The sequence below is a fragment of the Somniosus microcephalus genome, chromosome 10 (genome assembly GCF_052327205.1).
Source record: "Somniosus microcephalus isolate GS21.2 chromosome 10, FLI_Smic_1.0, whole genome shotgun sequence".
Taxonomy (NCBI): domain Eukaryota; kingdom Metazoa; phylum Chordata; class Chondrichthyes; order Squaliformes; family Somniosidae; genus Somniosus; species Somniosus microcephalus.
This window is the reverse complement of record NC_140996.1, coordinates 234,710,817-234,737,915: the sequence shown is the minus strand read 5'-3', so window position 1 is coordinate 234,737,915 and position 27,099 is coordinate 234,710,817. Positions and strand designations below refer to the sequence as shown.

The following is a 27,099-nucleotide window of genomic DNA, read 5'->3' as shown; positions in this document are numbered from 1 at the left end:
AGGGGTTGGATCGGGTGGATGTGGGGAGGATGTTCCCGATGATGGGTGAAACTAGAACTAGGGGGCATAGTCTTAGAATAAGGGGCTGCTCTTTCAAAACTGAGATGAGGAGGAACTACTTCACTCAGAGGGTGGTAGGTCCATGGAATATGCTGCCCCAAAAAGCTGTAGAAGCTACATCATTACATAAATTTAAAATAGAAATAGACAGTTTCCTAGAAGTAAAGGGAATTAAGGGTTACGGGGAGCGGGCAGGAATTTGGACATGAGTCTAGGTTCGGATCGGTTATGGCCCGGTGGGTAGCGGAGCGGGCCCAGGGGCCGTGTAGCTTGATCCTGCTCCTATTTCGTGTGTCTAATTCTGTTAGATTCAGGAGATGGTTCTGTGATAGTGGATTTGAGGTTAGGATCAGATCAGCCATGATCCTATTGAATGGCGGAGCAGGCTCGAGGGGCCGATTGGCCTACTCCTGCTCCTATTTCTTATGTTTTTATGTTCTTATGAAATAACGCTGGGCGGCCAGCTGGTGGCGCCGTCCAAGGAGTATAAATACTCGGGTGTTGGCCCCAGCTTGACCAGGGACATTTTGTAAGACAAGGAACTAGTGAAGTACAACTAGCCCTCCATGTTCTGAAACAAGTTGATTCAAGCCTTGCTTTATACTCAAACCAAGTGCGTAGTGAGGTTTATTACGTCAACGCCCATGCTTGAATGTCTACCCCATTGTGTGGCGGCTGGAAGATATCACATAGAATATTTTTGAATAGAATTTACAACACAGAAACAGGCCATTTGGCCCAGCTGGTCCACGCCAGTGGTTGTGCTCCAGGTGATCGTAAATTAACAGGAGAACGGGACGTTGAACCGGTGATGGTGGTGAACCAGCCTGGTTTAGTGATTCCCTGTAGACACCGTGACTCTTTGCCCAGATCTCAGTGTCACTCTCTGCTGCAGTGATGGCCGTGGCACAAACGTCTGATGCGGTGAGCTCCTTGTTTTGCAGCGAGCGTGTCCTGGGACTGTCGAGGAGCTCGGGCCTACAGGACCCAGGCCCTGTCCGTTGGCAGCTGGCCATTTGCCTTCTGGTCGCCTGGTTCATCATCTTCTTGTGCTGTCTGAAAGGGATACGCAGCTCAGGCAAGGTGAGTCGACCACAGAGAAATCTGTTTCATGGGAAGAACCCCAGAGAAAGAACATGGGCTGTGCAGCTGACGAGAAAAGACCACACAGCCCATCGAAGCCCATCCCTCCAGTCCCCTAACTCTCCCATCGAAGCCCATCCCTCCAGTCCCCTAACTCTCCCATCGAAGCCCATCCCTCTAGTCCCCTAACTCTCCCATCGAAGCCCATCCCTCCAGTCCCCTAACTCTCCCATCGAAGCCCATCCCTCTAGTCCCCTAACTCTCCCATCGAAGCCCATCCCTCCAGTCTCCTAACTCTCCCATCGAAGCCCATCCCTCCAGTCCCCTAACTCTCCCATCGAAGCCCATCCCTCCAGCCCCCTAACCCTCCCATTGAAGCCCACCCCTCCAGTCCCCTAACTCTCCCATCGAAGCCCATCCCTCCAGTCCCCTAACTCTCCCATCCAAGCCCATCCCTCCAGTCCCCTAACTCTCCCATCGAAGCCCATCCCTCCAGTCCCCTAACTCTCCCATCGAAGCCCATCCCTCCAGTCCCCAACTCTCCCATCGAAGCCCATCCCTCCAGTCCCCTAACTCTCCCATCGAAGCCCATCCCTCCAGTACCCTAACTCTCCATCGAAGCCCATCCCTCTAGTCCCCTAACTTTCCCATTGAAGCCCATCCCTCCAGTCCCCTAACTCTCTCATCAAAGCCCATCCCTCTAGTCCCCTAACTCTCCCATCGAAGCCCATCCCTCCAGTACCCTAACTCTCCCATCGAAGCCCATCCCTCCAGTCCCCTAACTCTCCCATCGAAGCCCATCCCTCCAGTACCCTAACTCTCCATCGAAGCCCATCCCTCTAGTCCCCTAACTCTCCCATCGAAGCCCATCCCTCCAGTCCCCTAACTCTCCCATCGAAGCCCATCCCTCCAGTCCCCTAACTCTCCCATCGAAGACCATCCATCTAGTCCCCTAACTCTCCCATCGAAGCCCATCCCTCTAGTCCCCTAACTCTCCCATCGAAGCCCATCCCTCCAGTCCCCTAACTCTCCCATCGAAGCCCATCCCTCCAGTCCCCTAACTCTCCCATCGAAGCCCATCCCTCTAGTCCCCTAACTCTCCCATCGAAGACCATCCCTCCAGTCCCCTAACTCTCCCATCGAAGCCCATCCCTCCAGTCCCCTAACTCTCCCATCGAAGCCCATCCCTCCAGTCCCCTAACTCTCCCATCGAAGCCCATCCCTCCAGTCCCCTAACTCTCCCATCGAAGACCATCCATCTAGTCCCCTAACTCTCCCATCGAAGCCCATCCCTCTAGTCCCCTAACTCTCCCATCGAAGCCCATCCCTCCAGTCCCCTAACTCTCCCATCGAAGCCCATCCCTCCAGTCCCCTAACTCCCATCAAAGCCCATCCCTCCAGTCCCCTAACTCTCCCATCGAAGACCATCCATCTAGTCCCCTAACTCTCCCATCGAAGCCCATCCCTCCAGTCCCCTAACTCTCCCATCGAAGCCCATCCCTCTAGTCCCCTAGCTCTCCCATCGAAGCCCATCCCTCCAGTCCCCTAACTCTCCCATCGCTCTAGTCTCCGAACTCTCCCATCGAAGCCCATCCCTCTAGTCCCCTAACTCTCCCATCGAAGCCCATCCCTCTAGTCCCCTAACTCTCCCATCGAAGACCATCCCTCTAGTCCCCTAACTCTCCCATCGAAGCCCATCCCTCTAGTCCCCTAACTCTCCCATCGAAGACCATCCCTCCAGTCCCCTAACTCTCCCATCGAAGCCCATCCCTCCAGTCCCCTAACTCTCCCATCAAAGCCCATCCCTCCAGTCCCCTAACTCTCCCATCGAAGACCATCCCTCCAGTCCCCTAACTCTCCCATCGAAGCCCATCCCTCCAGTCCCCTAACTCTCCCATCGAAGCCCATCCCTCCAGTCCCCTAACTCTCCCATCGAAGACCATCCATCTAGTCCCCTAACTCTCCCATCGAAGCCCATCCCTCTAGTCCCCTAACTCTCCCATCGAAGCCCATCCCTCCAGTCCCCTAACTCTCCCATCGAAGCCCATCCCTCCAGTCCCCTAACTCCCATCAAAGCCCATCCCTCCAGTCCCCTAACTCTCCCATCGAAGACCATCCATCTAGTCCCCTAACTCTCCCATCGAAGCCCATCCCTCCAGTCCCCTAACTCTCCCATCGAAGCCCATCCCTCTAGTCCCCTAGCTCTCCCATCGAAGCCCATCCCTCCAGTCCCCTAACTCTCCCATCGCTCTAGTCTCCGAACTCTCCCATCGAAGCCCATCCCTCTAGTCCCCTAACTCTCCCATCGAAGCCCATCCCTCTAGTCCCCTAACTCTCCCATCGAAGACCATCCCTCTAGTCCCCTAACTCTCCCATCGAAGCCCATCCCTCTAGTCCCCTAACTCTCCCATTGAAGCCCATCCCTCCAGTCCCCTAACTCTCCCATCGAAGGCCCATCCCTCCAGTCCCCTAACTCTCCCATCGAAGCCCATCCCTCCAGTCCCCTAACTCTCCCATCGAAGCCCATCCCTCTAGTCCCCTAACTCTCCCATCCAAGCCCATCCCTCTAGTCCCCTAACTCTCCCATCGAAGACCATCCCTCTAGTCCCCTAACTCTCCCATCGAAGACCATCCCTCTAGTCCCCTAACTCTCCCATCGAAGCCCATCCCTCCAGTCCCCTAACTCTCCCATCGAAGCCCATCCCTCTAGTCCCCTAACTCTCCCATCGAAGGCCCATCCCTCCAGTCCCCTAACTCTCCCATCGAAGCCCATCCCTCTAGTCCCCTAACTCTCCCATCCAAGCCCATCCCTCTAGTCCCCTAACTCTCCCATCGAAGGCCCATCCCTCCAGTCCCCTAACTCTCCCATCGAAGCCCATCCCTCTAGTCCCCTAACTCTCCCATCGAAGCCCATCCCTCTAGTCCCCTAACTCTCCCATCCAAGCCCATCCCTCTAGTCCCCTAACTCTCCCATCGAAGACCATCCCTCCAGTCCCCTAACTCTCCCATCGAAGACCATCGCTCTAGTCTCCGAACTCTCCCATCGAAGCCCATCCCTCTAGTCCCCTAACTCTCCCATCGAAGCCCATCCCTCTAGTCCCCTAACTCTCCCATCGAAGACCATCCCTCCAGTCCCCTAACTCTCCCATCGAAGACCATCGCTCTAGTCTCCGAACTCTCCCATCGAAGCCCATCCCTCCAGTCCCCTAACTCTCCCATCGAAGCCCATCACTCTAGTCCCCTAACTCTCCCATCGAAGCCCATCCCTCCAGTCCCCTAACTCTCCCATCGAAGACCATCCCTCCAGTCCCCTAACTCTCCCATCGAAGACCATCGCTCTAGTCTCCGAACTCTCCCATCGAAGCCCATCCCTCTAGTCCCCTAACTCTCCCATCGAAGCCCATCCCTCTAGTCCCCTAACTCTCCCATCGAAGACCATCCCTCCAGTCCCCTAACTCTCCCATCGAAGACCATCCCTCCAGTCTCCGAACCCTCCCATTGAAGCCCATCCCTCCAGTCCCCTAACTCTCCCATCGAAGCCCATCCCTCTAGTCCCCTAACTCTCCCATCCAAGCCCATCCCTCTAGTCCCCTAACTCTCCCATCGAAGCCCATCCCTCTAGCACTCCCAGATCCTGCACAACAACCAGTTGCTGTTTCCGAGCAATCTACCTCCATTCTGACCTCAGAACTCCGCGCCCTACTGCACCAATGAGATTGGCAATTTAGTGCCAATTGGAGATAGGTTTGTGCTGCAGGACCGAGTCACTAGGATTTAGTTTGAGGTTGCCTCACACTGATTCCACACAGACCTCTTACAGCCGGCAGACAGATGAGGTGTTCATTCCATCAACCTGGGCTGGCTTGGACCCAGGCCCCAAACATGAATGGCCAGTGTCTCACTCCGCCACTTGGTCACTGCACACTGTGTATTGTGTGGGAAAGAATCAGCCGGACTCCTTCCAACACTTCCCTCAGCTCGATGCCGCGTGCTTGCCGTTCTGGTGTTGGTTTGTCCTGATGTCCTCCTGTCTCTGTGCGTTTCAGATCGTTTACGTTACTGCGACGTTCCCCTACCTGGTCCTGATCGTGCTGATTATCCGTGGTGCCACGCTCAAAGGCTCCTTACAGGGGGTGAAATTCTACCTCAGCACCAACTGGAAGCGTCTGGGAAGTGCTCAGGTACAAAGCAGATCTCGAATCCACAAACTCTTCCTCCCCCCAACACCTTCCCTGTGTTAAAGTCGAGGCGCCGCGCACGCTCTCCCACTCAAACTCTTTCTCAACCTGGCTTTCAACACTCTGAAACTCTTTCAGACTCAGTCTTCCTCCCACAACCTACTGGCTTCTAAAACCCATGTTTGGCATCAAAAACACACTACTTGTCTTCGCTCCAACTCAGGAAGGATATATCGGCCTCGGAGGGGGAGCAGCGCAGATTCACCAGAATGATTCCGGGGCTAAAAGGGTTAAATTATGAGGACAGGTTGCACAGACTGGGCTTGTATTCCCTCGAGTTTAGAAGATTAAGGGGTGATCTGATCGAGGTGTTTAAGATGATTAAAGGAGTTGATCGGGTCGGTAGAGAGAAACTATTTCCTCTGGTGGGGGGAGTCCAGAACAAGGGGGCAGAACCTTAAAATTAGAGCCAGGCCGTTCAGGGGTGATGTCAGGAAGCACTTCCGCACACAAAGGGCGGTGGAAATCTGGAACTCTCCCCCCCAAAGGCTGTGGGTGCTGAGGGTCAATTGAAGCTTTCAAGACTGAGATTGATGGAGTTTTGTTGGGTCAGAGTATCGAGGGATATGGAGCAAAGGTGGGTAGATGGAGTTCAGGTGCAGATCAGCTGCGATCTAATTGACTGGCGGGGCAGGATCGAGGGGTTGAATGGCCTCCTCCTGTTCCTCCTTGTCTTCTCTCCTACCTTTCCCAGCCTGGGTGTTGTCCTGCACCGTGAGCCTTGGCCCTTCACCTGGGAATCTCAGTAATAAAACAATATCAATTGTAAAGCATGAAGATTCACTTGATAATTCAGCACCTTCTCCTCTCCAACAACAACAACAACTTGCATTTATATAGCGCATTAACCTAGTAAAACGTCCCAAGGTGCTTCACAGGAGCGATTTATCAAACAAAATTTGACACCGAGCCACATAAGGAGACATTAGGACAGGTGACCAAAAGCTCGGTCAAAGAGGTCGGTTTTAAGGAGCGTCTTAAAGGAGGAGAGAGAGGCGGAGAGGTTTAGGGAGGGAATTCCAGAGCTCAGGGCCCAGGCAGCTGAAGGCACGGCCACCAATGGTGGAGCGATTATAATCGGGGATGCTCAAGAGGCCAGAGTTGGAGGAGCGCAGAGATCTCGGGGGGTTGTGGGGCTGGAGGAGGTTACAGAGATAGGGAGGGGCGAGGCCACGGAGGGATTTGAAAACAAGGATGGGAATTTTAAAATTAAGTTCCCGTATTCCAGACAAGCTAAACGGCAAATTTAATGTGTGGGCTGTGCAGTGTGTGACTGGTATTCTGTAGAGCCTGTTTTTAATGAATTAATTCTTGGGATGTGGGCGTCGCTGGCAGGGTCAGCATTTATTGCCCGCCCCTAGTTTGCCCTGAGGAGGTGGTAGTGACAGGAATAAAGAAAGTATGGAGCGGGAATGAACCATATGACTCGGATTCTCCAGCTCGCAGTGCCCGCTGGGAGTGAGTATTCACTCAATTACCTCCACTAAGGGCTCCTGCCACACAGAATTTGGATGAGACATTAAACCGAGGCCCCGTCTGCTCTCAGGTGGACATAAAAGATCCCATGGCACTGTTTTGAAGAAGAGCAGGGGAGTTCTCCCCGGTGTCCTGGGCCCAATATTTATCCCTCAACCAAAATCACTAAAATAGATGATCTGGTCATTATCACATTGCTGTTTGTGGGAGCTTGCTGTGCGCAAATTGGCTGCCGTGTTTCCTACATTACAACAGTGACTACACTTCAAAAAGTACTTCATTGACTGTAAAGCACTTTGGGACATCCGGTGGTCGTGAAAGGCGCTATAGAAATGCAAGTCTTTCTTTCTTTCTTATTTCTTTTATTTTGCGATGTCTTTGATTTCGCAGTGGGTTGGGTGGGGAGGTGCTGAGGAGAAGCGGGACGGAGACGGGGCTCATTCACTGTGGTCCCAACTCTCCAACCCAGACTCCCCCCAATGAGTGCGGCTCCCTGGAGGGAGTGTGGGATCTGGGCTCAGCTCCTGGTGTCCCATCACTGGCCTTCCATCACTGGCCTTCCATCGCTGGCCTTTCGTCACTGGCCTTTCATCGCTGGCGTCCCATCGCTGGCGTCCCATCACTGGCCTTCCATCACTGGCGTCCCATCACTGGCCTTCCATCACTGGTGTCCCATCACTGGTGTCCCATCACTGGCATCCCATCGCTGGCCTTCCATCGCTGGCCTTCCATCACTGGTGTCCCATCGCTGGCCTTCCATCACTGACCTTCCATCACTGGTGTCCCATCACTGGTGTCCCATCACTGGCCTTCCATCACTGGCCTTCCATCACTGGCCTTCCATCGCTGGCCTTCCATCACTGGCGTCCCATCACTGGCCTTCCATCACTGGCCTTCCATCACTGGCCTTCCATCGCTGGCCTTCCATCTCTGGCGTCCCATCACTGGCCTCCAATCACTGGCCTTCCATCACTGGCCTTCCATCACTGGCCTTCCATCGCTGGCCTTCCATCGCTGGCCTTCCATCGCTGGCCTTCCATCGCTGGCCTTCCATCGCTGGCCTTCCATCGCTGGCGTCCCATCGCTGGCCTTCCATCACGGGCCTTCCATCACTGGCCTTCCATCACTGGCCTTCCACCGCTGGCCTTCCATCGCTGGCCTTCCATCGCTGGCCTTCCACCGCTGGCCTTCCATCGCTGGCCTTCCATCGCTGGCCTTCCATCGCTGGCCTTCCATCGCTGGCCTTCCATCGCTGACCTTCCATTGCTGGCGTCCCATCGCTAGCCTTCCATTACTGGCCTTCCATTACTGGCCTTCCACCACTGGCCTTCCATCGCTGGCCTTCCATCACTGGTGTCCCATCGCTGGCCTTTCATCACTGGCCTTCCATCACTGGTGTCCCATCGCTGGCCTTTCATCGTTGGTGTCCCATCGCTGGTGTCCCATCGCTGGTGTCCCATCGCTGGCCTTCCATTTCTGGTGTCCCATCGCTGGTGTCCCATCGCTGGTGTCCCATCGCTGGTGTCCCATCGCTGGTGTCCCATTGCTGGTGTCCCATTGCTGGTGTCCCATTGCTGGTGTCCCATTGCTGGTGTCCCATTGCTGGTGTCCCATTGCTGGTGTCCCATTGCTGGTGTCTCATTGCTGGTGTCCCATTGCTGGTGTCCCATCGCTGGTGTCCCATCGCTGGTGTCTCATCGCTGGTGTCCCATCGCTGGTGTCCCATCGCTGGTGTCCCATCGCTGGTGTCCCATCGCTGGTGTCCCATCGCTGGTGTCCCATTTCTGGTGTCCCATTTCTGGTGTCCCATCGCTGGTGTCCCATCGCTGGTGTCCCATCGCTGGCCTTCCATTGCTGATGTCCCATCGCTGGTGTCCTATTGCTGGTGTCCTATTGCTGGTGTCTCATTGCTGGTGTCTCATTGCTGGTGTCCCATTGCTGGTGTCCCATCGCTGGTGTCCCATCGCTGGTGTCCCATCGCTGGTGTCCCATCGCTGGTGTCCCATCGCTGGTGTGCCCATTACTGGTATCCCATTACTGGTGTCCCATTGCTGGTGTGCCCATTACTGGTATCCCATTACTGGTATCCCATTGCTGGTGTGCCCATTACTGGTATCCCATTACTGGTGTCTCATTGCTGGTGTGCCCATTACTGGTATCCCATTACTGGTGTCTCATTGCTGGTGTGCCCATTACTGGTATCCCATTACTGGTATCCCATTGCTGGTGTGCCCATTACTGGTATCCCATTACTGGTATCCCATTGCTGGTGTGCCCATTACTGGTATCCCATTACTGGTATCCCATTGCTGGTGTGCCCATTACTGGTATCCCATTACTGGTGTCCCATTACTGGTGTCCCATTACTGGTGTCCCATTGCTGGTGTGCCCATTACTGGTGTCCCATTACTGATATCCCATTACTGGTGTCCCATTACTGGTGTGCCCATTGCTGGTGTCCCATTACTGGTGTCCCATTACTGGTGTGCCCATTACTGGTGTCCCATTACTGGTGTCCCATTACTGGTGTCCCATTGCTGGTGTGCCCATTACTGATATCCCATTACTGGTGTCCCATTACTGGTGTCCCATTACTGGTGTGCCCATTACTGGTGTCCCATTGCTGGTGTGCCCATTACTGGTGTCCCATTACTGGTGTCCCATTACTGGTGTGCCCATTACTGGTGTGCCCATTACTGGTGTCCCATTACTGGTGTCCCATTACTGGTGTCCCATTACTGGTGTCCCGTGCCAGTGCAGGGGCGGGAATTCCTCTCTAACCTTTTCATTATTGGTCCTAGGTGTGGAATGACGCTGCCTCCCAGATATTCTACTCCCTGGGGATCGGTTTTGGAGGCTTGCTTTCAATGGCATCTTACAACAAGTTTGACAACAATGTTGTCAGGTAATAAAGGCACAGAACGAGGATGATACAGGGCAGGTACAGCACGGGTTAGATACAGAGTAAAGCTCCCTCTACACTGTCCCATCAAACACTCCCAGGGCAGGTACAGCACGGGTTAGATACAGAGTAAAGCTCTCTCTACACTGTCCCATCAAACACTCCCAGGGCAGGTACAGCACGGGTTAGATACAGAGTAAAGCTCTCTCTACACTGTCCCATCAAACACTCCCAGGGCAGGTACAGCACGGGTTAGATACAGAGTAAAACTCCCTCTACACTGTCCCATCAAACACTCCCAGGGCAGGTACAGCACGGGTTAGATACAGAGTAAAGCTCCCTCTACACTGTCCCATCAAACACTCCCAGGGCAGGTACAGCACGGGTTAGATACAGAGTAAAGCTTCCTCTACATTGTCCCATCAAACACTCCCAGGGCAGGGACAGCACGGGGTTAGATACAGAGTAAAGCTCTCCCTCTACACTGTCCCATCAAACACTCCCAGGGCAGATACAGCACGGGTTAGATACAGAGTAAAGCTCCCTCTACACTGTCCCATCAAACACTCCCAGGGCAGGTACAGCACGGGTTACCTACAGAGTAAAGCTCCCTCTACACTGTCCCATCAAACACTCCCAGGGCAGGTACAGCACGGGTTAGATACAGAGTAAAGCTCCCTCTACACTGCCCCATCAAACACTCCCAGGGCAGGTACAGCACGGGTTAGATACAGAATAAAGCTCCCTCTACACTGTCCCATCAAACACCCCCATGGCAGGTACAACACGGGTTAGATACAGAGTAAAGCTCCCTCTACACTGTCCCCATCAAACACTCCCAGGGTAGGTACAGCACGGGTTAGATACAGAGTAAAGCTCCCTCTACACTGTCCCATCAAACACTCCTAGGGCAGGTACAGCACGGGTTAGATACAGAGTAAAGCTCCCTCTACACTGTCCCATCAAACACTCCCAGAGCAGGTACAGCACGGGTTAGATACAGAGTAAAGCTCTCCCTCTACACTGCCCCATGAAACACTCCCAGGGCAGGTACAGCACAGGCTTAGATACAGAGTAAAGCTCCCTCTACACTGTCCCATCAAACACTCCCAGGGCAGGTACAGCACGGGTTAGATACAGAGTAAAGCTCCCTCTACACTGTCCCATCAAACACTCCCAGGGCAGGTACAGCACGGGTTAGATACAGAGTAAAGCTCCCTCTAGACTGTCCCATCAAACACTCCTAGGGCAGGTACAGCACAGGCTTAGATACAGAGTAAAGCTCCCTCTACACTGTCCCGTTAAACACTCCCAGGACAGGTACAGCACGGGTTAGATACAGAGTAAAGCTCCCTCTACACTGTCCCATCAAACACTCCCAGGGCAGGTACAGCACGGGTTAGATGCAGAGTAAAGCTCCCTCTACACTGTCCCATCAAACACTCCCAGGGCAGGTACAGCACGGGTTAGATGCAGAGTAAAGCTCCCTCTACACTGTCCCATCAAACACTCCCAGGGCAGGTACAGCACGGGTTAGATACAGAGTAAAGCTCCCTCTACACTCCCATCAAACACTCCCAGGGCAGGTACAGCACGGGTTAGATACAGAGTAAAGCTCCCTCTACACTCCCATCAAACACTCCCAGGGCAGGTACAGCACGGGTTAGATACAGAGTAAAGCTCCCTCTACACTGTCCCATCAAACACTCCCAGGGCAGGTACAGCACGGGTTAGATACAGAGTAAAGCTCCCTCTACACTCCCATCAAACACTCCCAGGGCAGGTACAGCACGGGTTAGATACAGAGTAAAGCTCCCTCTACACTGTCCCATCAAACACTCCCAGAGCAGATGACCAAAAACTTGGTCAAAGAGGTACGTTTAAAGGGGTGTCTTACTGACCGAGCTGGCCGAGTCCTGAAAGACATCGCTGCCAATCTGGGCCTGCGACAGGTGGTGAGAGAACCAACACAAGGGGGAAAAACCTTCTTGGCCTCGTCCTCACCAATCTACCTGTCACAGATGCATGTGTCCATGACAGTATTGGTAGCAGTGGTCACTGCTACCATCATTGTTGTGTGGCACTACCACCATGCTAAATGGGATAGATTCAGAACAGATCTAGCAGCTCAAAACTGGGCATCCATGAGGCGCTGTGGGCCATCAACAGCAGCAGAATTGTATTCCACCACAGTCTGTAACCTCATGGCCCGGCATATCCCTCACTCTACCATTACCATCAAGCCAGGGGACCAACCCTGGTTCAATAAGGTGTGTAGAAGAGCATGCCAGGAGCAGCACCAGGTGTACCTAAAAATGAGGTGCCAACCTGGGGAAGCTGCAACACAGGACTACATGCACGCTAAACAGCGGAAGCAGCATGCGATAGACAGGGCTAAGCGATCCCACAATCAACAGATCAGATCAAAGCTCTGCAGTCCTGCCACATCCAGTCGTGAACGGTGGTGGACCATTAAACAACTAACGGGAGGAGGAGGCTCCATGAATATCCCCATCCTCAATGATGGTGGAGCCCAGCACGTGAGTGCAAAAGACAAGGCTGAAGCGTTTGCAACCATCTTCAGCCAGAAGTGCCGAGTGGATGATCCATCTCAGCCTCCTCCTGAGGTCCTCACCATCACCGAAGCCAGTCTTCAGCCAATTCGATTCACTCCACGTGATATCAAGAAACGGCTGAGTGCACTGGATACAGCAAAGGCTATGGGCCCCGACAACATCCCGGCTATCGTGCTGAAGACTTGTGCCCCAGAACTAGCCGCGCCTCTAGCCAAGCTGTTCCAGTACAGCTACAACACTGGCATCTATCCGACAATGTGGAAAACTGCTCAGGTATGTCCTGTCCACAAAAAGCAGGACAAATCCAATCCGGCCAATTACCGCCCCATCAGTCTACTCTTAATCATCAGCAAAGTGATGGAAGGTGTCATCGACAGTGCTATCAAGCGGCACTTACTCACCAATAACCTGCTTACTGATGCTCAGTTTGGGTTCCGCCAAGATCACTCGGCTCCCGATCTCATTACAGCCTTGGTCCAAACATGGACAAAAGAGCTGAATTCCAGAGGTGAGGTGAGAGTGACTGCCCTTGACATGAAGGCAGCATTTGACCGAGTGTGGCATCAAGGAGCCCTAGTAAAACTGAAGTCAATGGGAATCGGGGGGAAAACTCTCCACTGGCTGGAGTCATACCTAGCACAAAGGAAGATGGTTGTGGTGGTTGAAGGTCAATCATCACAGCCCCAGGACATCGCTGCAGGAGTTCCTCAAGGCAGTGTCCTAGGCCCAACCATCTTCAGCTGCTTCATCAATGACCTTCCTTCCAACAGGTGGTCAGAAATGGGGATGTTCGCTGATGACTGCACAGTGTTCAGCGCCATTCACAACTCCTCAGATAATGAAGCAGTCCATGCCTGCATGCAACAAGACCTGGATGACGTTCAGGCTTGGGCTGATAAGTGGCAGGTAACATTCACGCCACACAAGTGCCAGGCAATGACTATCTCGAACAAGCGAGAGTCTAACCACCTCCCCTTGACATTCAACGGCATTACCATCGCTGAATCCCCCACCATCAACATCCTGGGGGGTTCACCATTGACCAGGAACTTAACTGGATCAGCCAAATAAATACTGTGGCAACAAGAGCAGGTCAGAGGCTGGGTATTCTGCGGTGAGTGTCTCACCTCCTGACTCTCCAAAGCCTTTCCACCATCTACATGGCACAAGTCAGGAGTGTGATGGAATACTCTCCACTTGCCTGGATGAGTGCAGCTCCAACAACACTCAAGAAGCTCGCCACCATCCAGGACAAAGCAGCCCGCTTGATTGGCACCCCATCCACCACCTTAAACATTCACTCCCTCCACCACCGGCGTACCGTGGCTACAGTGTGTACCATCTACAAGATGCACTGCAGCAACTCGCCAAGGCTTCTTCAGCAGCACCTCCCAAACCCGCGACCTCTTCCACCTAGAAGGACAAGGGCAGCAGGCGCATGGGAACACCACCACCTCCAAGTTCCCCTCCAAGTCACACACCATCCTGACTTAGAAATATATCGCCGATCCTTCATTGTCGCTGGGTCAAAATCCTGGAACTCCCTCCCTAACAGCACTGTGGGAGCACCTTCACCACACGGACTGCAGCGGTTCAAGAAGGCGGCTCACCACCACCTTCTCAAGGGGCAATTAGGGATGGGCAATAAATGCCGGCCTTGCCAGCAACGCCACTCACCCCATAAACAAATTTTAAAAATCTCCATGTATGAGTCAGAAAGTCATAGGTTCAAGACCCACTCCAGAGACTTCAGATTCTAGAATGGTCCCAGCGGATTGGAAGGTAGCAAATGTAACCCCGCTATTCAAGAAGGAGGGAGTGGAAAAACAGAATTGTAGGCCAGTTAACCTGACATCAATTATAGGGAAAATACTAGAATCTGTTATTAGGGATGGGGTAACAGGGCACTTAGAAAATCATAATATGATTAGTCAGAGTCAACATGGTTTTATGAAAGGAAAATCGTTTTTAACAAATTTATTTGAGGATGTAACTCGCAGGGTAGATAAAGGGGAACCATTAGATGTAGTATATTTGGATTTCCAAAAGGCTTTCGATAAGGTGCCACATTAAAGGTTGCTACTCAAGATAAGGGCTTTTGGGGTTGTGGATAATATATTAGCGTGGATAGAGGATTGGTTTACGGACAGAAAACAGAGAGTAGGGATAAACGGGTCATTTTCAGGTTGGCAGGCTGTAACTAGTGGGTTGCAGCAAGGATCAGTGCTTGGGCCTCAGCTATTTACAATCTATATTAATAAGAACATAAGAAATAGGAGCAGGAGTCGGCCATTCGGCCCCTCCAGCCTGCTCCGCCATTCAATAAGATCATGGCTGATCTTCTACCTCAACTCCACTTTCCTGCCCGATCCCCATATCCCTTGATTCACTTAATATCCAAAAATCTATCGATCTCTGTCTTGAATATACTCAACGACTGAGCCTCCACAGCCCTCTGGGGTAGAGAATTCCAAAGATTCACCACCCTCTGAGTGAAGAAATTCCTCCTCATCTCAGTCCTAAATGGCCGACCCCTTATCCTGAGACTGTGACCCCTGGTTCTAGACTCTCCAGCCAGGGGAAACATCCTCCTTGCATCTACCCTGTCAAGCCCTGTAAGAATTGACTTAGATGAAGGGACCGAGTGTAATGTATCCAAGTTTTCTTACGATACAAAGCTAGGTGGGACAGTAAGCTGTGAAGAGGACACAAAAAGTCTGCAAAGGGATATAGGCAGTTTAAGTGAGTGGGCAGTAAGGTGGCAGATGGAGTATAATGTAGGGAAATGTGAGGTTATTCCCTTTGGTAGGAAGAATAGAAAAACAGAATATTTTTTAAATGGTGAGAAACTTTCAAATGTTGGTGTTCAGAGAGATTTGGGTGTCCTCGTGCAAGAAACACAGAAAGCGAGCATGCAGGTACAGCAAGCAATTAGGAAGGCAAATGGCCTGTTGGCCTTTATTGCAAGGGGGTTGGAGTATAAGAGTGAGGAAGTCTTGCTCCAATTGTACAGGGCCTTGGTGAGACCACACCTGGAGTACTGGGCACAGTTTTGGTCTCCTTATCTAAGGAAGGATATACTTGCCTTGGAGGCGGTGCAACGAAGGTTCACTAGATTGATTCCTGGGATGAGAGGGTTGTCCTATGAGGAGAGATTGTGTAGAATGGGCCGATACTCTCTGGAGTTTAGAAGAATGAGAGGTGATCTCATTGAAACATACAAGATTCGGAGGGGGATTGACAGGGTAGATGCTGAGAGATTGTTTCCCCCTGGCTGGAGAGTCTAGAACCAGGGGTCACAGTCTCAGGATAAGGGGTCGGCCATTTCAGACTAAGGAGGAGGAATTTCTTCACTCAGAGGGGGGTGAATCTTTGGAATTCTCGACCCCAGAGGGCTGTGGAGGCTGAGTCGTTGAGTATATTCAAGGCTGAGATCGATAGATTTTTGGACTCTAGGGGAATCGAGGGATATGGAGATCAGGCAGGAAAGTGGAGTTGAGGTCGATGATCAGCCATGATCTTATTGAATGGCGGAGCAGGCTCGAGGGGCCGAATGGCCGACTCCTGCTCCTACTTCTTATGTTCAAAATCCAGGCTGACACTCCCAGTGCAGTACTGAGGGGGCGCCGCACTGTCGGAGGGGCAGTACTGAGGGAGCTCCGCACTGTCGGAGGGGCAGTACTGAGGGAGCTCCGCACTGTCGGAGGGGCAGTACTGAGGGAGCTCCGCACTGTCGGAGGGGCAGTACTGAGGGAGCTCCGCACTGTCGGAGGGGCAGTACTGAGGGAGCGCTGCACTGTCGGAGGTGCCGTCTTTCGGATGAGACGTTAAAACGAGGCCCCATCTGCTCTCTCAGGTGGATGTAAAAGATCCCCTGGCACTATTCGAAGAAGAGCAGGGGAGTTCTCCACGGTGTCCTGGGCCAATATTTATCCCTCAACCAACATCATTAAAACAGATTATCTGGTCATTATCACATTGCTGTTTGTGGGAGCTTGCTGTGCGCAAATTGGCTGCCACGTTTCCTACATTACAACAGTGACTACACTCCAAAAAGTAGCTCATTGGCTGTAAAGCGCTTTGGGATGTCCCGAAAGGTGCTGTAGAAATGCAAGTCTTTCATTCTTTTACTGAGAGTAACTCTGATTTCCATGCGAGCCCGTGAGATAGCATGACGGAGGGAGGCGGTTTCTGTGCTGTGTGGTGACTTTAACCATCAGTAACCGAGGCTCTGTCTCCTAGGGACACCTTGATCATAGTGACCGGCAACTGCGTCACGAGCTTCTTCGCAGGATTCGCCATATTCTCTATCCTGGGTCACATGGCATGGAAGAAAGGCGTGGCGGTGGAAGACGTGGCCGACTCTGGTGAGGACATTGGTCAACCGTCATCTCCAACCAGCCGCACCCTCCCTCAGGGCACAGCACGGGTTAGATAGAGAGTAAAGCTCCCTCTACACTGTCCCATCAAACACTCCCAGGGCAGGTACAGCACGGGTTAGACACAGAGTAAAGCTCCCTCTACACTGCCCCATCAAACACTCCCAGGGCAGGTACAGCACGGGTTAGATACAGAGTAAAGCTCCCTCTACACTGTCCCATCAAACACTCCCAGGACAGGTACAGCACGGGTTAGATAGAGAGTAAAGCTCCCTCTACACTGTCCCGTCAAACACTCCCAGGGCAGGTACAGCACGGGTTAGATACAGTGTAAAGCTCCCTCTACACTGTCCCCATCAAACACTCCCAGGGCAGGTACAGCACGGGTTAGATACAGAGTAAAGCTCCCTCTACACTGTCCCATCGAACACTCCCAGGGCAGGTACAGCACGGGTTAGATACAGAGTAAAGCTCCCTCTACACTGTCCCATCAAACACTCCCAGGGCATGTACAGCACGGGTTAGATACAGAGTAAAGCTCCCTCTACACTGTCCCATCAAACACTCCCAGGGCATGTACAGCACGGGGTAGATACAGAGTAATGCTCCCTCTACTCTGTCCCATCAAACACTCCCAGGGCATGTACAGCACGGGTTAGATACAGAGTAAAGCTCCCTCTACACTGTCCCATCAAACGCTCCCAGGGCAGGTACAGCACGGGTTAGATACAGAGTAAAGCTCCCTCTACACTGTCCCATCAAACACTCCCAGGGCAGGTACAGCACGGGTTAGATACAGAGTAAAGCTCCCTCTACACTGTCCCATCAAACACTCCCAGGGCAGGTACAGCCCGGGTTAGATACAGAGTAAAGCTCCCTCTACACTGTCCCATCAAACACTCCCAGGGCAGGTAGAGCACGGGTAAGATACAGAGTAAAGCTCCCTCTACACTGTCCCATCAAACACTCCCAGGGCAGGTACAGCACGGGTTAGATACAGAGTAAAGCTCCCTCGACACTGTCCCATCATACACGCCCAGGGCAGGTACAGCACGGGTTAGATACAGAGTAAAGCTCCCTCTACACTGTCCCATCAAACACTCCCAGGGCAGGTACAGCACGGGTTAGATACAGAGTAAAGCTCCCTCTACACTGTCCCATCAAACACTCCCAGGGCAGGTACAGCACGGGTTAGATACAGAGTAAAGCTCCCTCTACACTGTCCCATCAAACACTCCCAGGGCAGGTACAGCACGGGTTAGATACAGAGTAAAGCTCTCTCTACACTGTCCCATCAAACACTCCCAGGGCAGGTACAGCACGGGTTAGATACAGAGTAAAGCTCCCTCTGCACTTTCCCATCAAACACTCCCAGGGCAGGTACAGCTCGGGTTAGATACAGAGTAAAGGTCCCTCTACACTGTCCCATCAAACACTCCCAGGGCAGGTACAGCACGGGTTAGATACAGAGTAAAGCTCCCTCTGCACTGTCCCATCAATCACTCCCAGGGCAGGTGCAGCACGGGTTAGATACAGGGTTTCCTTCTCCAGTCACATAACTCACTACACTACAGTACCCATAAGTACCAAGGCAGCATTTCGTGACCAGGACCACCGTTATATTAACCCGAGCGCTGACCATCTCAACCAGCAAACAGATTGCCCTTGACCCTTGAGATAAAGGGTCAATGTCTGGCCTACTGCACCCCTCAGTCTCTGTGAATAGTTGTCCTTAAGTTGAGACTAGTCATTATCGCAACTACTGAGGCCTTCGCTTGAACATGGTCGGTCTCTTTGTCTGAGGGTAAAATGTGGAACTCGCTACCACAGGGAGTGGTTGAGGCGAATAGTATCGATGCATTTAAGGGGAAGCTGGATAAACACATGAGGGAGAAAGGAATAGAAGGATATGTTGATGGGGTGAGATGCAGAGGGGTGGGAGGAGGCTGGTGTGGAGCATGAACACCGGCACGGAGCGGTTGGGCTGAATGGCCTGTTTCTGTGCTGTACACTCGATGTAACTCGATGTTTGTTCACTGTAGGTCCAGGGTTGGCGTTCGTTGCTTACCCAGAAGCCCTTGCACTGCTGCCCGGTTCGTTCATTTGGTCGATCCTCTTTTTCCTGATGCTCTTCACTCTGGGGATCGATACACTGGTAACTATGGCCCACGGCACCAGCTGAGGGGGAGCCCCTGCTCCCCACTGATAATATTGGGGTGGAATCTGCCCGCCCAATCAAATCACTGTTTCTGCAATTCCAGGAGCCACGGTAACTGATGGGATGGCCCAGGGAACCACGGTGATTGATGGGATGGCCCAGGGAGCCACGGTAACGGATGGGATGGCCCAGGGAACCACGGTGATTGATGGGATGGCCCAGGGAACCACGGTGATTGATGGGATGGCCCAGGGAACCACGGTGATTGATGGGATGGCCCAGGGAGCCACGGTGATTGATGGGATGGCCCAGGGAGCCACGGTGATTGATGGGATGGCCCAGGGAGCCACGGTAATGGATGGGATGGCCCAGGGAACCACGGTGATTGATGGGATGGCCCAGGGAACCACGGTGATTGATGGGATGGCCCGGGGAACCACGGTGATTGATGGGATGGCCCAGGGAGCCACGGTGATTGATGGGATGGCCCAGGGAGCCACGGTAATGGATGGGATGGCCCAGGGAGCCACGGTAACGGATGGGATGGCCCAGGGAACCACGGTGATTGATGGGATGGCCCAGGGAACCACGGTGATTGATGGGATGGCCCGGGGAACCACGGTGATTGATGTGATGGCCCAGGGAACCACGGTGATTGATGGGATGGCCCAGGGAACCATGGTGATTGATGGGATGGCCCAGGGAACCATGGTGATTGATGGGATGGCCCAGGGAACCATGGTGATTGATGGGATGGCCCAGGGAACCACGGTGATTGATGGGATGGCCCAGGGAACCATGGTGATTGATGGGATGGCCCAGGGAGCCACGGTGATTGATGGGATGGCCCAGGGAGCCACGGTGATTGATGGGATGGCCCAGGGAACCACGGTGATTGATGGGATGGCCCAGGGAGCCACGGTAACTGATGGGATGGCCCAGGGAGCCACGGTGATTGATGGGATGGCCCAGGGAACCACGGTGATTGATGGGATGGCCCAGGGAGCCACGGTGATTGATGGGATGGCCCAGGGAGCCATGGTGATTGATGGGATGGCCCAGGGAGCCACGGTGATTGATGGGATGGCCCCGGGAACCACATGATTGATGGGATGGCCCAGGGAGCCACGGTGATTGATGGGATGGCCCAGGGAACCACGGTGATTGATGGGATGGCCCAGGGAGCCACGGTGATTGATGGGATGGCCCAGGGAGCCACAGTGATTGATGGGATGGCCCAGGGAGCCACGGTGATTGATGGGATGGCCCAGGGAACCATGGTGATTGATGGGATGGCCCAGGGAGCCACGGTGATTGATGGGATGGCCCAGGGAGCCACGGTGATTGATGGGATGGCCCAGGGAGCCACGGTGATTGATGGGATGGCCCAGGGAACCATGGTGATTGATGGGATGGCCCAGGGAGCCACGGTGATTGATGGGATGGCCCAGGGAACCATGGTGATTGATGGGATGGCCCAGGGAGCCACGGTGATTGATGGGATGGCCCAGGGAACCATGGTGATTGATGGGATGGCCCAGGGAACCATGGTGATTGATGGGATGGCCCAGGGAGCCACGGTAACTGATGGGATGGCCCAGGGAGCCACGGTGATTGATGGGATGGCCCAGGGAGCCACGGTGATTGATGGGATGGCCCAGGGAACCACGGTGATTGATGGGATGGCCCAGGGAACCATGGTGATTGATGGGATGGCCCAGGGAGCCACGGTGATTGATGGGATGGCCCAGGGAACCACGGTGATTGATGGGATGGCCCAGGGAACCATGGTGATTGATGGGATGGCCCAGGGAACCATGGTGATTGATGGGATGGCCCAGGGAGCCACGGTGATTGATGGGATGGCCCAGGGAGCCACAGTGATTGCCCCTCACCCATCCGACCATTCTTCATACCAGAGAAGAGACAGTGATCGCTAGCAAGCTATTCAACTGTTGGGTGGGTGTAACACAACTGTCTTGACCCATTGCCTGCACACCCCTGTACTACCCACCTGGGGTCACGGGGTAGGGATGAGGTGCAAGAACCCTGACTGATTTTCTCTCCTCCCTAACCCAGAGGGCGCTGTCTGTTAAAAGAGTAACATAGAAACATAGAAGATAGGAGCAGGAGTCGGCCATTCGGCCCTTCAAGCCTGCTCCGCCATTCAATGCGATCATGGCTGATCATCCAAATTCAGTACACGGTCCCTGCTTTCTCTCCATATCCCTTGATCCCTTTAGCCTTAAGAAATATATCCAACTCCTTCTTGAATATATTTAATGAATTGGCCTCAACTGCCTTGTGTGGTAGAGAATTCCACAGGTTCACCACTCGCTGGGTGAAGAAATTCCTCCTCATCTCAGTCCTAAATGGCTTACCCCTTATCCTTAGACTGTGACCCCTGGTTCTGGACTCCCCAACCATCGGGAACATCCTTCCTGCATCTAGTCTGTCCAGTCCTGTCAGAATTTTACCAAAAGATCCGCAAGTATTGAAACAAGATCAAAGTCCGACTCAGTACATTGAGCTCAAAGTCTTGACGTGACGTTGTGTGACGTTGACTTCATGTAGTGAGCTGATACCTCCGCCTGTGAGGCAGGGCAGGGCTGTCAGTGCCCAACACGAGGACTGGTTCCCCCGAACCTGCACTGAGGAATTTCACCTCGGCAGACTCAGTCAGCCTCCACGGGACAGGGACAGGAGGAGGCCATTCGACCCCTCGAGCCTGTTCCACCATTCTGTCATGGCTGACCTGTAGCTCAGCTTCATTTATCTGGCTTGGCTCCAAATCCAGTGATACCCCTGACCCAAAAAATATTTCCCAATCTCAGTCTTGAAAGCTCCAATTGACCCTCAGCATCCACAGCCTTTTGGGGGAGAGAGTTCCAGATTTCCACCCCCCTTTGTGTGAAGAAGTGCTTCCTGACATCGCCCCTGAACGGCCTGGCTCTAATTTTAAGGTTCTGCCCCCTTGTTCTGGACTCCCCCCACCAGAGGAAATAGTTTCTCTCTCTCGACCCGATCGAATCCTTTAATCATCTTAAACACCTCGATCAGGTGGTGTAGTGGGTTATGTCACTAGACTAGTAAGCCAGAGGCTCAGTCAAATGCTCTGAGGATCTGAGGATATGGGTTCATAATCCCACCACGGCAGCTGGTGGAATTTAAATTCAATTTAATTCTGGAATTAAATATTAGTCTTAGTAATGGCGACCATGATACCATTGTCGATTGTTGCAAAAACCCATCTGGTTCACTAATTTCCTTTAGGGAAGGAAATCTGCCGTCCTTACCTGGTCTGGCCTACATGTGACTCCAGACCCACAGGAATGTGGTTGACTTTTAATGCCCTCTGAAATGGCCCAGCAAGCCACTCAGTTGTAAACAACCGCTACGAAAAACAATAAGAATAAAACCGGACGGACCACCCGGCATCGACCGCGGCACCGGAAACGACAACGGCAACGGCAAACCCAGCCCCGTCGACCCTGCAAAGTCCTCCTTACCAACATCTGGGGGCTTGTGCCAAAATTGGGAGAGCTGTCCCACAGACTAGTCAAGCAACAGCCTGACATAGTCATAATTACCGAATCATACCTTACAACCAATGTCCCAGACACCACCATCACCATCCCTGGGTATGTCCTGTCCCACCGGCAGGACAGACCCACCAGAGGTGGTGGCACCGTGGTATACAGTCGGGAGGGAGTAGCCCTGGGAGTCCTCAACATTGACTCCGGACCCCATGAGGTCTCATGGCAGCAAGTCAAACATGGGCAAGGAAACCTCCTGCTAATTACCACCTACCGCCCTCCCTCAGCTGATGAATCAGTACTCCTTCATGTTGAACACCAATTGGAAGAAGCACTGAGAGTAGCAAGGGCACAAAATGTCCTATGGGTGGGGGACTTCAATGTCCACCACCAAGAGTGGCTCGGTAGCACCACAACTGACCGAGCTGGCCGAGTCCTAAAGGACATAGCTGCCAGACTGGGTCTGCGACAGGCGGTGAGGGAACCAACAAGAGGGAAAAACCTACTTGATCTCGTCCTCACCAATCTACCTGTTGCAGATGCATCTGTCCATGACAGCATTGGTGGAAGTGACCACCGCACAGTCCTTGTGGAGACGAAGTCCCGTCTTCATGTTGAGGATACCCTCCACCGTGTTGTGTGGCACTACCACCGTGCTAAATGGGACAGATTTCGAACAGATCTGGCATCTCAAAACTGGGCATCCATGAGGCGCTGTGGGCCATCAGCAGCAGCAGAATTGTATTCAACCACAATCTGTAACCTCATGGCCTGGCATATCCCTCACTCTACCATTACCATCAAGCCGGGAGATCAACCCTGGTTTAATGAAGAGTGCAGGAGAGCATGCCGGGAACAGCACCAGGCATACCGAAAAATGAGGTGTCAACCTGGTGAGGCTACAACACAGGACTACTTGCATGCCAAACAACAGAAGCAACATGCGATAGACAGAGCTAAGCGATCTCACAACCATCGGATCAAATCAAAGCTCTGCAGTCCTGCCACATCCAGTCGTGAGTGGTGGTGGACAATCAAACAGTTAACAGGAGGAGGAGGCTCCAAAAATATCCCCATCCTCAATGATGGTGGAGCCCAGCACGTGAGTGCAAAGACAAGGCTGAAGCATTTGCAACTATCTTCAGCCAGAAGTGCCGAGTGGATGATCCATCTCGGCCTCCTCCTGAGGTCCCCAGCATCACAGATGCCAGTCTTCAGCCCATTCAATTCACTCCACGTGATGTCAAGAAACGGCTGAAGACACTGGATACTGCAAAGGCTATGGGCCCTGACAACATTCCGGCAATACTACTGAAGACTTGTGCTCCAGAACTAGCTGCGCCCCTAGCCAAGCTGTTCCAGTACAGCTACAACACTGGCATCTACCCGGCAATGTGGAAAATTGCCCAAGTATGTCCTGTCTACAAAAAGCAGGACAAATCCGACCCGGCCAATTACCGTCCCATCAGTCTACTCTCAATCATCAGCAAAGTGATGGAAGGTGTCGTCGACAGTGCTATCAAGCGGCACTTACTCAGCAATAACCTGCTAACTGACTCCCAGTTTGGGTTCCGCCAGGGCCACTCAGCTCCTGACCTCATTACAGCCTTGGTCCAAACATGGACAAAAGAGCTGAACTCAAGAGGTGAGGTGAGAGTGACTGCCCTTGACATCAAGGCAGCATTTGATCGAGTGTGGCATCAAGGAGCCCTAGTAAAACTGAAGTCAATGGGAATCAAGGGGAAAACTCTCCATTGGTTGGAATCATACCTAGCACAAAGGAAGTTGGCTGTGGTTGTTGGAGGTCATTCATCTCAATCACATGACATCACTGCAGGAGTTCCTCAGGGCAGTGTCCTAGGCCCAACCATCTTCAGCTGTTTCATCAATGACCTTCCCTCCATCATAAGGTCAGAAGTGGGGATGTTCGCTGATGATTGCACACTGTTCAGCACCATTCGAGACTCGTCAGATACTGACGCAGTCCGTGTCCATATGCAGCAAGACCTGGACAACATTCAGACTTGGGCTGACAAGTGGCAAGTAACATTCGCACCACACAAGTGCCAGGCAATGACCATCTCCAACAAGCGAGACTCTAACCATCTCCCCTTGACATTCAATGGCATTACCATCGCTGAATCCCCCACTATCAACATCCTGGGGGTTACCATTGATCAGAAACTGAACTGGACCAGCCATATAAATACTGTGGCTACAAGAGCAGGCCAGAGGCTGGGAATTCTGCGGCGAGTGTCTCACCTCCTGACTCCCCAAAGCCTTTCCACCATCTACAAGGCACAAGTCAGGAGTGTGATGGAATACTCTCCACTTGCCTGGATGAGTGCAGCTCCAACAACACTCAAGAAGCTCAACACCATTCAGGATAAAGCAGCCCGCTTGATTGGCACCCCATCCACCACCTTCAACATTCACTCCCTCCACCACCGGCGCACTGTGGCTGCAGTGTGTACCATCTACAAGATGCACTGCAGCAACTCGCCAAAGCTCCTTCAACAGCACCTTCCAAACCCGCAACCTCTACCACTTAGAAGGACAAGGGCAGCAGACGCATGGGAACATCACCACCTCCAAGTTCCCCTCCAAGCCACACACCATCCTGACTTGGACTTGTATCGCCGTTCCTTCACTGTCGCTGGGCCAAAATCCTGGAACTCCCTTCCTAACAGCATTGTGGGTGTACCTACACCATATGGACTGCAGCGGTTCAAGAAGGAGGCTCACCACCATCTTCTCAAGGGCAATTAGGGATGGGCACTAAATGCAGGCCTAGCCAGCCAGCGACGCCCACATCCCATCAATGAATTAAAAAAAAGATCACCCCTTAATCTTCTAAACTCGAGGGAATACAAGCCCAGTCTGTGCAACGAATATAAAGGATATAAATGTGTGTTAGACAGGGGCCCAACTGATCTGGGAGGGATTCCGGGGCGACTAACCTTGGCTAATGTAATTCAAGAGACAAAAATCCAACTTCAGACTAACCTTGAGACGGAAGCAAACTACTGCGGATGCTGGAAATCTGCAATAAAATCAGGAAATGCTGGAAATACTCAGCAGGTCAGGCAGCATCCGCAGAGAGAGAGAGATACAGTTCACGTTAACCCTGTTCCTCTCCCCACAGCTGCTGCCTGACCTGCTGAGCAACGTTCCCGCTAAGTTGAGCGGCCGCGCAGCGGTCTGGTGGTCCCGCGCAGGCCACTCATCGGCATTTATACGGGAACATTTGAATGGGCTGTGCAGCCCGTTAAAGGGCCCGCGCACCGAAAACAATAATAAGAGGGAACCATTGCTGCTGATTATTTCCAGCATTTTCTGTTTTTATTGCAGGTTAGCCTTTCCTGATTATCCAACTTCCCCTTTACTGAGCGGTGTGGTGCAGTGGTGGTCTTTGGCCACCGGGTGTCAGCAGTGCTCCTCAGTCAATCGGCAAGTTTACCCGGCTGAAACTGTCACAAGTCCTTTCACACCCGACCTTCTCGCTAAAAGAGGGACCTGAAAGATTGGCGACCGTTCAAATTTTCAGGATCAAAAGGGGGCAGAGGAGAGATCTGCGGCACGAGACCTGCGTAAATCCTTCCGGTTTAAAGGAGTCTTTCTGCGAGGAGGCGGTGCTGAAAGAGGGGGAGGGCGGATGAGTCCAGCGTTCCCTCTGCTTTCATAAACAGAATGTTTGACTTGGACTGCGAGCAAAGACTTCGAGGGCACGGATGCAAAGGGAGATGAGATGAGACTGGCGAATGTTGCATAGGATATACGGCCCAGAAACAGGCCATTCGGCCCGAACAGTCCATGCCGGTGTTTATGCTCCACTCGAGCCTCCTCCCGTCTTTCCTCATCTACCTCTATCAGCGTAACCCTCGATTCCCTTCTCCCGCATATGCTTGTCCAGCCTCCCCTTAAATGCATCGATACTATTCGCTTCAACCACTCCCTGTGGTAGCGAGTCCTGTGTAATGAGACAGGATTAATAAAAAATGTCCTAGTAAAGGATCCCCTTGGAATGAGTGACCATAACATGGTTGAATTCCAAATTCAGTTTGGGTGTGAGAGAGTTGGATCTCAAACCAGCGTACTAAGCTTAAATAAAGGAGACTATGAAGGTATGAGAGTAGAATTGACTAAAGTGGACTGGGAAAATAAATTAAGGTGTAAGACGGTACAGGAGCAGTGGTGTACATTCAAGGAGATATTTCACATCTTTCAAGAAAAATATATTCCACTGAGGAAAAAGGGGCGTAAAAGAAAAGACAGCCATCCGTGGCTAAGTAAAGTAATAAAGGATAGTATCCGACTGAAAACAAGGGCATATAAAGTAGCCAAATCTAGTGGGAGAATGGAAGATTGGGAAGCATTTAAAAGCCAGCAAAGAATAACTAAAAGATTAATTAAGAAAGGGAAGATAGATTATGAAAGTAAACTAGCAAAAAATATAAAAACAGATAGCAAGAGTTTCTACAGTTATATAAAAAGAAAAAGTGTGGCTAAAGTGAACGTTGGTCCCTTAGAGGATGGGACCGGAAAACTAGTGGTGGGGAACATGGAGATGGCAAAGACGCTGAACAAGTATTTTGTATCAGTCTTTACAGTAGAGGACACTAAAAATATCCCAACACTGGACAAACAGGGGGCTATGGGGGGGAGGAGCTAAACACGATTAAAATCACTAA

The 27,099-nt window shown here is 52.5% G+C and overlaps 1 protein-coding gene across 1 annotated transcript in view; it reads left to right on the top strand.

The window, feature by feature from the left end:
- The window catches only part of slc6a7 (solute carrier family 6 member 7), a 105,263-nt gene that overhangs the window by 37,230 nt on the left and 40,934 nt on the right, over window positions 1-27,099 (top strand). The window contains exons 6-10 of the mRNA XM_085999821.1: window positions 1,005-1,143; window positions 5,190-5,324; window positions 9,659-9,762; window positions 16,578-16,702; window positions 18,757-18,869. Coding sequence (XP_085855947.1) covers window positions 1,005-1,143; window positions 5,190-5,324; window positions 9,659-9,762; window positions 16,578-16,702; window positions 18,757-18,869 — 616 coding nt within the window. The remainder of the gene's footprint in view (window positions 1-1,004; window positions 1,144-5,189; window positions 5,325-9,658; window positions 9,763-16,577; window positions 16,703-18,756; window positions 18,870-27,099) is intronic.